The sequence below is a fragment of the Microtus oregoni genome, unplaced genomic scaffold (genome assembly GCF_018167655.1).
Source record: "Microtus oregoni isolate MIOR12 unplaced genomic scaffold, Mior012 000017F_ref0000208, whole genome shotgun sequence".
Taxonomy (NCBI): Eukaryota; Metazoa; Chordata; class Mammalia; order Rodentia; family Cricetidae; genus Microtus; species Microtus oregoni.
In genome coordinates, this window is record NW_024543076.1 from 22,935,433 (window position 1) to 22,946,839 (window position 11,407).

The 11,407-nt window shown below is 41.4% G+C and overlaps 1 protein-coding gene across 1 annotated transcript in view; it reads right to left on the minus strand.

Annotated features, from left to right (window-relative positions):
• The window catches only part of Usp45 (ubiquitin specific peptidase 45), a 63,768-nt gene extending 52,361 nt beyond the window's left edge, over positions 1–11,407 (minus strand). Inside the window, exons 1-5 of the mRNA XM_041667522.1 lie at positions 11,361–11,407; positions 7,800–7,909; positions 3,236–3,408; positions 1,540–1,643; positions 296–396 (exon numbers count right to left, since the gene is read on the minus strand). Coding sequence (XP_041523456.1) covers positions 296–396; positions 1,540–1,643; positions 3,236–3,408; positions 7,800–7,899 — 478 coding nt within the window. The 5' untranslated portion in view covers positions 7,900–7,909; positions 11,361–11,407. The remainder of the gene's footprint in view (positions 1–295; positions 397–1,539; positions 1,644–3,235; positions 3,409–7,799; positions 7,910–11,360) is intronic.

Consider the following 11,407-nt stretch of genomic DNA (forward strand, 5'->3'; position numbering starts at 1 on the left):
AGGGGTCAAAGGTGTTCTTCAGGAACTCTTTTTTTTTAATATTTATTTTATTTATTTATTATGTATACAATATTCTGTCTGTGTGTATGCCTGCAGGCCAGAAGAGGGCACCAGACCTCATTACAGATGGTTGTGAGCCACCATGTGGTTGCTGGGAATTGAACTCAGGACCTCTGGAAGAGCAGGCAATGCTCTTAACCACTGAGCCATCTCTCCAGCCCCTCTTCAGGAACTCTTTATGCAAAGTGTGAGCCATATTTTAATCCACATTGCTTTAGCAAATTGCTTAAGTTACCTGTTTGTGTTTTAGAAACATGTTTCTGGAGAAAGTCAACTATCTGAGCCAAAACCTTCTTGTTACACTGTGTTGATAATTTTTCGTTACATTCGTAACACCTGAAAAATATAAAATGCAAGTCATGTTATGATAGCACCTTCAATCATTACATATAAGGTATATACTTAACAATTCTGACTTTAAACTGAATAGAAACAGGGAACTCATCGGGGAAGGTGGGCAAGTAAGCCTGGTTCACACAGATCCTCACTGTTCAAGTCAAGTTTTGTAGTATGTCTTAAATGTAACAGAATGTTACAAGGTTTCAGGCGGAGCAGTTATACAGACCAATTCGTGTGTGTGTGTGTGTGTGTGTGTGTGTGTGTGTGTGTGTGTGTGTGAGGTGTATTGGTGCAGTTTTTTGTTTGTTTGTTTCTTTGAGGCAGTATCCAGTACACAGGAGGCAGAAGCAGACAGATCTGTGTGAGCTGAAGCCAGTCTGGTTGAGTTCCAGAACAGTCAGCACTATGTAGATACACCTTGTCTCAAAAAACAAGACAAAACAACAACAAAGGGAGGATCTCTCTATCTAGTGTTTGCTGTCCTAGAACTTGCAACATAGACTAGGCTAGCCTGTAACTCAGAGAGATCCACCTGCCCCCGCCTTCCAAATGCTGGGACTAAATGTGTGCATCAGCATGCCTGGTTTCGGTTTCTGTTTTAAGTCTTCTTTATTTTTATTTCGTGTGTGTGAGTATTTGCCTGACTCCATGTCTGTTCACCATATGCAGGCAGTACCCACAGAGGGCATCAGATTCCCTGGGACTGGAGTTAAGACCACTGTGGATGCTGGCCTGGAACTCAGAATCACCTGTCTGTTTTTGCCCAGCGCTGTGATTACAGTTGTACAGCAACAGACTTGGTTCCAATAATATTTTAAAAACATCACTGTGAAAGTGAGAGAATCCCTGACCCACATGAGTGCTTAAAGTACCTTCCTCTCTTAGGATGCTGGAATTCGGCATTAGTTCCTCACAAAAAATTCAACCAGACAGACTTTTTTTATGGTACAAAGAAAATGTGAAAGATAAGATTTTTTTTTAATTTAAGCTTTATGTTTATAAGTAAAATTATTTTTCTTAAATTACCACGGATTATACACAAGAGAAAAATGTATACATTGATACATTTATTTTAGTTTTATTTTGCCTTGTAAAGCTCAGCATTTTTTCCAGATAAAGTGTCAGCAAAAGTTAACTTACCATATGATCCACGTACTCAGGTTAATGACAACACAATGGGACTCGCTCCCAGAGCTCTTGAAGTGCCTCAGTGAGTGCTGGCTTTGGGAATTTCTACCACACCCCTGAAGATGAAAAAATGTTACATGTATGATTCACACACACCTTTCTTTCAAACTGAGCAAATCTTACATTGTACTTAAGCACAGGTTTGGTTTCAAACAAGAGGGAACAGTTTCAAAGAGCGATAAAATTTTTACCAAATTTCATTATTTGTAAAGTAGATAACTTACTGTTTATTATGTATTTACGTACAATAACCACAGGGGATTTATTTCTCTGTCATTTAGGAATGCATGCATTTGCTGTCCTGTCTATTATATACTGTGGGACACTGAGCATCCTGCTAGCCCGGGGTGCCTACCCCAAATACATATTTCCCACTCCTCCACCCCAAGGGCACTGAACATGGAAACAGGACCAGTGTGGGAAAATCCCTCACTAGATAAGAAAAGGAATGAGAATTACACAGAATGGGTAATACTCTAATGAGTATTAGAGTCTAGGAAGGCATTGTATATCTGCAGAAAGAAAGGAATATACTGTTCCTTCCTTATGAGCTTAGCACACTGCCATGTGACATATAATGCCCGAAGCATCTCCAGTCTCTGAAGCTAGGAAGCTGGAGACAATACAGAAAAAAAAAGAAGGCTTAACTTTGAGAGTTTCTTTCTCTTGAATTAATCACTAGCTCTATAGTAACTAAATTTCTGTATTTATTTATTTGTTTATTTATTTACTTACTTACTTATCAGTTTTTTGAGACAAGGTTTCTCTGTGTAACAGCCCTGGCTGTCCTGGAACTCACATTGTAGACCAGGCTGGTCTCGAACTCACAGAGATCTGCCTGGTCTGCCTCTGACTCCCAAATGCTGGGATTAAAGGAGGCATGTACCACCACCGTCTTGCTATTTTATTTTATTTTATCTTATTTGAGACAGGGTATCTCTGTGTAGCCCTGGCTGTCCTATGGACCTCAAACTCAGAGATCTCCCTGCCTCTGTCTCCGGATGACAGAGATTAAAAGCGTGCTCCATAACTTTTTATTTCAGTGAAAAATTTATCATTAGGGCTGGTGAGGTGGACCATGAATAAAGGTACCTGCTGCCAATCCTGCCCATCTGAATTTGGTCCCTGGGTCACACACGGGGGTAACTGGAGAACTGTCCTCTGAGACCCACAGATGTGTCGTGGCATGCATGCGCGCGCACACACACACACACACACATGAGCACACACACACACAGAGTAAGTTAATAAAAAAGAAGTTAAAAAGGAATGGATAAAAAATTCAAAAGGTTGAATCCATTTCCTAAATTTAAGGGGGGAAAAGTTCCAACATGCTAAAATGTATAATTTGAAGCTGATTTTGACATTTTCTATGGTAGTATAATAAATAGAATTTGCAAAAAAAAAAAAGGTCCAGAAAAAAGAACAAGTGTGTCAGATTCCTTTTCAAACTATTTATGAACTACACATGATTACCTTCTAAACATAGCATATATTTACTTAATCTTAAACATTTCTAAGTCCATCTTGGCATGACAATATAAACATGAAATGACTCTATTTCAAGGCCTATATCATCAGACATTCAACTCACAGTAAGAATTTTACAAATAATAGAAGGCACACATATAAATAACACCTTTCTTACCTGAAAACCACACTTGAGGCACAGCCAGACATCAGAAGGAAGCACTGGCTGTCCATCACTGAATCTTCTCTCTTTCAGACACTCTGCACAAACTGCCCACAGGTTCTCAGCCACTGCCTTCTTCACATGGTTCACACTGACAGCATAGCTGATGTGCTGGCACGTTAAACCTACTGAATGATACGGACAACATGAAAACGTTTTCTCTGCTAGGCCAAAGTACTGCCAGTAGCAAGAGTGCTGGTTAGTTTATTATCTTTTTTTTAATAATTCTTTTTTTTAATATTTATTTATTATGTATACAATATTCTGTCTGTGTGTATGCCTGCAGGCCAGAAGAGGGCACCAGACCTCATTACAGATGGTTGTGAGCCACCATGTGGTTGCCAGGAATTGAACTCAGAACCTTTGGAAGAGTAGGCAATGCTCTTAAACACTGAGCCATCTCTCCAGCCCCTAGTTTATTATCTTGATACAAGCTGGAATCATCTGGAAAGACAGAACCTCAACTGAGATGCTGCCTCCACGAGATTGGCCTGTAGGCAAGTCTGTAGGCATTTTCTTGATTAATGATTGATGTGAGAATGCCCAGTCCACACGGGCAGTGCCAGCTCTGGGCCGGTGGTCCTATAAGAATGCAAGCTGAGCAAGCCACAGGGAACAAGGCAGTATGCAGTGTTCCTCCATGGCCTCTGCTTTAGTTCCTGCTTCCATGTTCCTGCTCTGACCTCCATCATGACAGATTACAAACTACAAACTATAAACTGAAATGAACCCTTGCCTCCTCAAGTTGCTTCCGGTCCTAGTGTTTATCACGGCACAGAAAGCAAACCAGGGCAATGATACAGGAAGGTCTATATCATTAAAGTGATACTAAAGAAAAAGCACAAATTCAAAAACAAAGTAACTCATAAGGATATATAGTTCCACAAAGGCATATACATAACATTCTTGAAATAGAGTAATTACAAAAGAGATTAGTGGTTGCTACAAGCTATGGTTGAAGACAGGGGTATGAATATAAACAGGTAACATACAAGATGGTGATAAGCACAGCTTACTGACATATACAAAACTACAATCAATAAAAATGCAAGCAGCACACACACCAACACAAATACAAAGTGTATGTAACTCTGGTGATAGCTCAATAAGTTAGGGACAGTTTCATCAATTCTGATACTGTATTATAGCAATGCCATATGCTAACATTAGGAAAGGACAAAGGAAGGTTAAACGAGACCTTTATACATTTCTTTAGACCTTCATGTCAATCTAAAATTAGTTCAAAACTAGAAATATAATTAAGATTAGTATTTACTAAGCCAGGTGTAGTATCTCACACCTTTAATTTCAGCACTCTGGAAGCAGAGGAAGGTGGATCTCTGTGAACTGGAGGTCAGCCTGGTCTACATAATGAGTTCTAGGACAGCCAGGGATACATTGTGAGACTCCCTTGGGAAGCAAAGAGTATTTTTAAAAGACCATTTCCTGAACAGCTATAATGTATCAAGCACTTTGAATGTCTTTTCTGTTCATTAAGCACTTCCTGCTCTTCCACAGGACTGGAGTTCAGCACCCACATCAGGAAGCTCCCAGCATCTTGTAATTCCAGTTCTAAGGGACACAACACCTTTTTATGGCCTCCAAAGGCACCCATACACATATGACATTCACTGACACAGACAAATACACACATATAAATAAAAATAATAAAAATTATCTTAGCCGGGCGGTGGTGGCGCACGCCTTTAATCCCAGCACTCGGGAGGCAGAGGCAGGCGGATCTCTGTGAGTTCGAGACCAGCCTGGTCTACAAGAGCTAGTTCCAGGACAGGCTCCAAAACCACAGAGAAACCCTGTCTCGAAAAAAAAAAAATTATCTTAAAGTGTATTCATGTGGTCATTCCCATTACTGCAAGAGAGAGCAGGAAGACACGTATTTAGACTAGGAGTGAAGCTCAGAGGTCGAGTTGGTGCTTAGCTCTGGGTTCATATGCTAGTACCAATAAGTATGTAAAATAGAAAGATACATAAAATCTTTTTATGTGCATTAGTTTTGCTATATTGCTATTTTCATCATTGTTAGGATAGAGAGCATGTGATCAAACCAGACTCTCTGAATGTGGCGGACAAGGAGGGCTGACTGTGAAGCCAAGGACAATGGCACTGAGTTTTGATCCTACTACATGGACTGGCCTTGTGGGAGCCTTGCCTGTTTGGATGCTCACCTTCCTCGACCTTTGACTTCCCACAGGGCAGGAAACCCTGACTGCTCTTAGGACTGGAGAGGGAGGGGGAGTGGGGGAAGTGGGAAGAAAATGGGAGGAGGGGAGGAGGTAGAAAGTTTTAATAAATTTTAAAAAAAAGAAAAACAAATGATGACATAATTTAACAAAACTTTTTTTTTTTTTTTTTGGTGGTGGTATGGGGTTTTTTTTTGTTTTTCAAGACAGGGTTTCTCTGTATAGGTCTCTCCTGGAACTGTAGACCAGGGTGGCTTCAAAGTCAGAGATCTGTCTGCCTCTGTCTCCCAAATGCTGGAATTAAAGGCGTGAACCAGCATCACCCAGCTTCAGAATTCTTTAATTATTTATTTATGAATATTTTTAGGTATGAGTGCTCTGTCTGCATATATGCCTGCATGCCAAAGTAGGGCATCAGATCCTATTATATATGGCTGTGAGCCACTATGTGGTTGCTGAGACTTGAACTCAGGACCCCTGGAAGAGCAGCCAGTGCTCTTGACCAGTCATCTGGTCAAGATGTCATCAGGGTCATCTCTCCAGTCCCCAGAATTCTTCTTACGAATATTCACACATGATAAATTTTTTTTGTCTGGTCTCTAAATATCATTTATAAAAGCTTCCACTGTATTGGCGATAATTGGCTAAAACAAAGCACAAGTACAAAGTCTTCAAATAATTTTATTCTCTTCCCAAGGGTCCAGTTAATACTTACATTGTCCCCAAATACCTGGACACTTTAATTTCTCTACCTCAGATATCCACATCAAAACGACATTTCACATTTACAAATCCACAACCATCTGGAAATTAACTAGAAAGGTTGGTTGTGCAGCTAGCTATGCAATAACTCTATTCAGGCATGAATGTCATTCCTCACTAGGGATTTACAATAAAATATGTGAAGCACTAAAATTCCTAATTTTACATCAAGGGCAAACCACAAAAACAGACATGAAAGAATAATTCTGGAAGGGTAGGAATGCAGCTCAGTTGAATGCTTGCCTAGCATGCACAAGGCCCCAAGTTGGAACCTTACTACCCTACAATGAGTTACAGTCGCATAGGCCTATAATTTAAGCACTCCGGAAGTAGAAGCATAAGATGTTCCGAATTAGCCTCAGCCACACAGTGAGTTTGAGCTAGCCAGGGCTAGAGATCATGGCTCAACAAGAGAAAAACAAAACAAGACAAAAGAGGAATTCTGATATAGATTCAAATAGCAAGGACCTGTGTCATTAAAAGAAGGAACATTTGGGGAAAAGTTGATGAGTGACAAGCCAGTCAGAGCAACAGCTTACAAAAATGTCATTACTTTATATGATCTTTAGTTTAAAATTATGAAGTGAAAAGTCATTCTATTCTACAAATCTTCTCCACAATCCATGGGATGGGTTCTGACCAGAATAACACAATTTTTCTGATGCTGCCATTCACTGTAAAACTGAAATCACTGGTAACCTTAGAAATAAGTGGATGGCAGCGGAGCACTGAACTGAGCTCCCAAAGTCCAGTCAAGGGTGGGAGGAGTGAGAATATGAGCAAAGAGGTCAAGACCATGATGGGGACACCCACTGAAACAGCCTACCTGAGCAAACAGAAGCCCACCAACTCCAACCTGACAGCAAGGGAACCAGTACAGGACCAAAGTAGGCCCTCTGAATGTGGGTGACAGTTGTATGGGTGAGCCAGACTGTAGGGCACAAACAGTGAAATCAGGATTTATCTGTACTGCTTGTACTGGCTTTTTGGAACCCATTCTCTTTGAAGAGATACCTTGCTCAGCCTAGATATAGTGGGGAGGGGCTTGGTCCTGCCTTAAACTGATGTGCCAGACTCTGTTGACTCCCTAAGGAAGCCTTACCCTCTAAGAGTGAATATGGGGTTAGTATGTGGGGGGAAAAAAACATGTGGCTTAGTGCTAGAGTACTCAGCTAACACGTGCAGGTCCTGGGGTACTAGGAATGTGGCTCATTCCAACCAAATCACCATAGAAAGGAAAGGAAAGAAAGGAGAAAGAAGGGAGTGAGGGGAGGGTAGACCAAGTGAGTCCTACAGTTAAACAGAGTTTCACCATGTCCATTTCTGGTAGTTTAGAGACTTAATTTTAATGAGTCCTGAGAAAAGACAAAGAAGAATACAACAATTTTAATATACTTATAACTTAAAATCCCAGTATGAATACCAGCAATGGTTGGGGCGGAGGGAACTAGACAAGCTGGCTATCAGCTTTATGCAGAAAATTGTGAAAATAAAGCACCGAAGCATCCACTAAAGAACCCCACCCTCTCTCTGAGACACCAGAGATCACAATTTACCAGCAATGTCATCTGAAGAATCTTCGTCATGAGGTAGCAATGGTCGTTTATTCCTTTTGCCTTTCTCAGGTAAGTCTTTTGATGGATCTTTTACCCGCATCTGTTATCTACTGAAAAGTTTAAGAAACATAACAATAATTTTTAAAATTAAATTTTCATGTATTTAATGCATATTCAAACTCGACTGGTCTATAAATCAACAGAGAAAAAAAAAAACAAGCTAAACAAATCGGGTTAAATAAGTCTTTAAACTAATACAGAGGCCTGAGAGTACAGCTCAGTAGTAGAGCACACATGAAACACTGGGCCCCAGTCCCAGGACTGCAAGACCCACAAAAAGGCCAATACATAAATCACACATTCCAAGTACTCTGTTATAGACTGCTGAAATCTCATCCACAATGTGACAGTACTCGGAGATGAGCCTGAACAAGAGGAGATGAGAGAGTGAACCTTGCATTTACATGCGGTAGCAAGAAGAAAGGCAAGATAAATAGATCTCTTTAAAATTGAAGTCTACACTACCCTTGCTGTGCCAAGGATAGACCCGATCTGCCAGCACCTTGGGCTTGCCAGCCTTCAGCACTAACTAATGTTTGTTGTTAAGACACTCAGTGGACAGTATTTTTTTTCCCCCTGAACTAAGACATGCCCCCACCACATTCCTGTATACATGACATGTCAGAGGGAATTTTTCATCAAGGAAATACGTAGAGCTTCTTATAATGGGCTCTTTCCTCACCCTGTCATCAGTGCTGACAGTGGCAGCTGGAAGAGTGGGCCAGGGAGGGAAACTGTAAAACCTAGTAGTCAGGAGCCCCAGTGGCTGCACTACCTAGTGGACTATTGACAGATTAATTCCTACTAAAAGCTGCCATATTTTCTCTCCAAGTTCTCATTATGAAAATTTTTTTTAATCTACAAAAGTTAAAAGAACCATATCATGAGTTCTCAAACAGTGTCTAGATTACCCATGTATTACCATTTTTGCTATATTTGTTTTATCTAAATATCAGTAATAGAAACATACAGCTTTTGTTGTTGCTGTTTTGTTTTTCAGGAGAAGATTTCTCTGTGTAGCTTTGGCTGTCCTAGAATTCAACTCTGTAGACCCGGCTGGCACTAAACTCAGAGATCCTCCTGCCTCAGCCTCCAAGGTACTGGGATTAAGGGTGTGCACCACCACACCTAGGTAGTCACCACGGTAGAAACATACAATTTAAAAAGTGTTAAAGAATGAGTGTGCCTATGGGTATGTGCATGTTGACGCAGAGGTCTGCAAAGGGCAGAAGGCACCGGATCCCCTGCATGGAGTTACAGGCAATTTTGAGTTGCCCAGTGTGGGTGCTGGAAACCAAGCTCTGGTCTTCCTCACAAGTAATACTCTTAAGCACTGTGCCATATCTCCAACACAATATATATGTGATTATTTTTGATAAGTATCTGAAAATAAGTTGTAGAAATAATGAAAATTTGTCCTTAAATACTTAAGCACAGTGTTTCAAAATAAAGAAGTCTCCTACATGATACCACTATCATATGTAGGAAAAGTTTTCCTAATGTCTTTTATCCTAACATATTCTGATTTCCCTTTCTGATTCAAGTACATTCAACAGGGGATTTGTGGATGAAGACTCAAACATTATTCGTACTTCATATGTTACAGTTCTTTATTCTTTTTTAATACTGCTTTCCTATACAACTTTTTTAAAAAGTATATGTGTGGAGGGTGGTATATGCAGGTGTCTTATTAACACATCTCAGCAAAGGCTTCCTACAGCAGAGCAGGGTAAGGGAGAAAGATTCTAACACAGAGCTGGTTCTTAAAGCCTTGCCTGGAGCTCATACTGGCAGACTAAAGAAAATCACATGGTGCAAACAAAAATGTATAGCTCAATAAAAACAATTTTAAAATAAGAATCTTCAATAAATGCCCTAAGCGGATATTTTTCTGCATTTAAAGAAAAAAAATCACATGGTCACACTGAACTTCAGGCAAGCAACACTACCATCACCCATTTTAGCAGAAGTCAATTCGAGATGAACACGAAGTCGTCATTTTCTCATGCAGCACACTGGCCTACCCTTATCCAGCACACCTCTCTGTACAACTGCTGGAAACTTACCCATTTCAAACCCTTTTCAATCTCCCGAATGGCCCACTCTCCCACCTCCCCACAATGAGACGGCAAATCTGCTCTTTCTACCTTTCAATTTACAAACCTGCACCCATGAATTTACCATGATCAAAACTGTGTCTGGAACTGAGGTGTCAGCAGAAGGACTCAAAGGTGTCAGCACATGGTTGTAGGTTGTACTCATGGACATTTCAGAGAGCATTTGAATGAACATACACGTAATTAGAATGGACGGGGGGCTTTACCATAACTTCCACAAGCTCTCTCCCTCTCCTCCTCACGAGGAATAAGCAGCTATAAATCTGAGCTCAGGGGAACGAACCCATTAGATAACAGAAGCCTGGGATCTGTACGGTAATTGGTAATTTTGGAATAAAATATAACGTTAGGCATAGAAAATTTGCTGCATTAGGACACGCCCAAACTCCGGGTTTCCAGGTGCCAAACAAGGTTGCCATGGTTGCAGGGAGACCGGACCTAGGACAGAAGAAGCCTCAGGCCTGATTGCTAACTCTTCATCATAAATATGTGCTGGCTATTTTGTTATTTCGTGTCGTTTTCTAAACATCAAATGCTACAGCTTTTTCGAAAAATCTATTTATTTATGTATTTTGTGTGTGAGGATGTGCACGTGTACATGTGTTCATGTGCTTTGCTTTGCATCCCTGAAGATCTCTCTTTCACCACGTGGGTCCTGAAGACTCAACCACCAGGCTTGGCAGTCAAAGCCTTTACTGGCCGAACCATCAGCTTCAGGTTTTAACTTAAACAGTACTTGGCACCTGCATTTTGTCTAACACAGGATGTACAGCTAGCATATTTAATATTTTGCTTTTCAACTAGCTACAAGCAACCCGTGTCCAAATACTGTTCTTTTAAGTTTTGGGCTGCTATTCTCCAGCATGAGAAGAGGAAACGTAAACATCTTCCTTTTAGATACCTGGGCTCAAAACACTCAAGCTCCTTCTCCCAACTACTCTTATCATCACTATCATCACCCTCATTTGACACATGAAATTGGATGGAGGTAAAGTGACTTGCAGAAGTCCGGGAGCCAGAAGTGGACTCAGGTAGGATCGACCCTAACCTAATATTCGGTGTTGCCAGAAAGCCATAGTTAGGCTCTCTTCCTCAGGCCACTGATGCACTCCAAGTTAGCAGAGTGGAATGCGAGGGGACAAGAGATCCCGCGTCAGCGAGAAGACTGAACTTGGCCTGGCTCCCTCCCCGACCCCGGCTCTTCCCGCAGCCACCAGGTCTCGGCCCGGTAGCCGCCCGGCGCCCCTGCGAATGTGGACGCGAGGGCACGCGGGAAACCTCTTTTCCTAGGCTGGTCCACCTAGAAGGAAGCCTCGCTGCTCAAGCGAAAACACAGCGAAGGCACAAGGATTGCAGTGACCCCAAAGCCTGGGCCCCAACTCACCCCGCCCGCCGGGCCGCAGCTTCCACACACAGGAGCTTCTGCGCCTG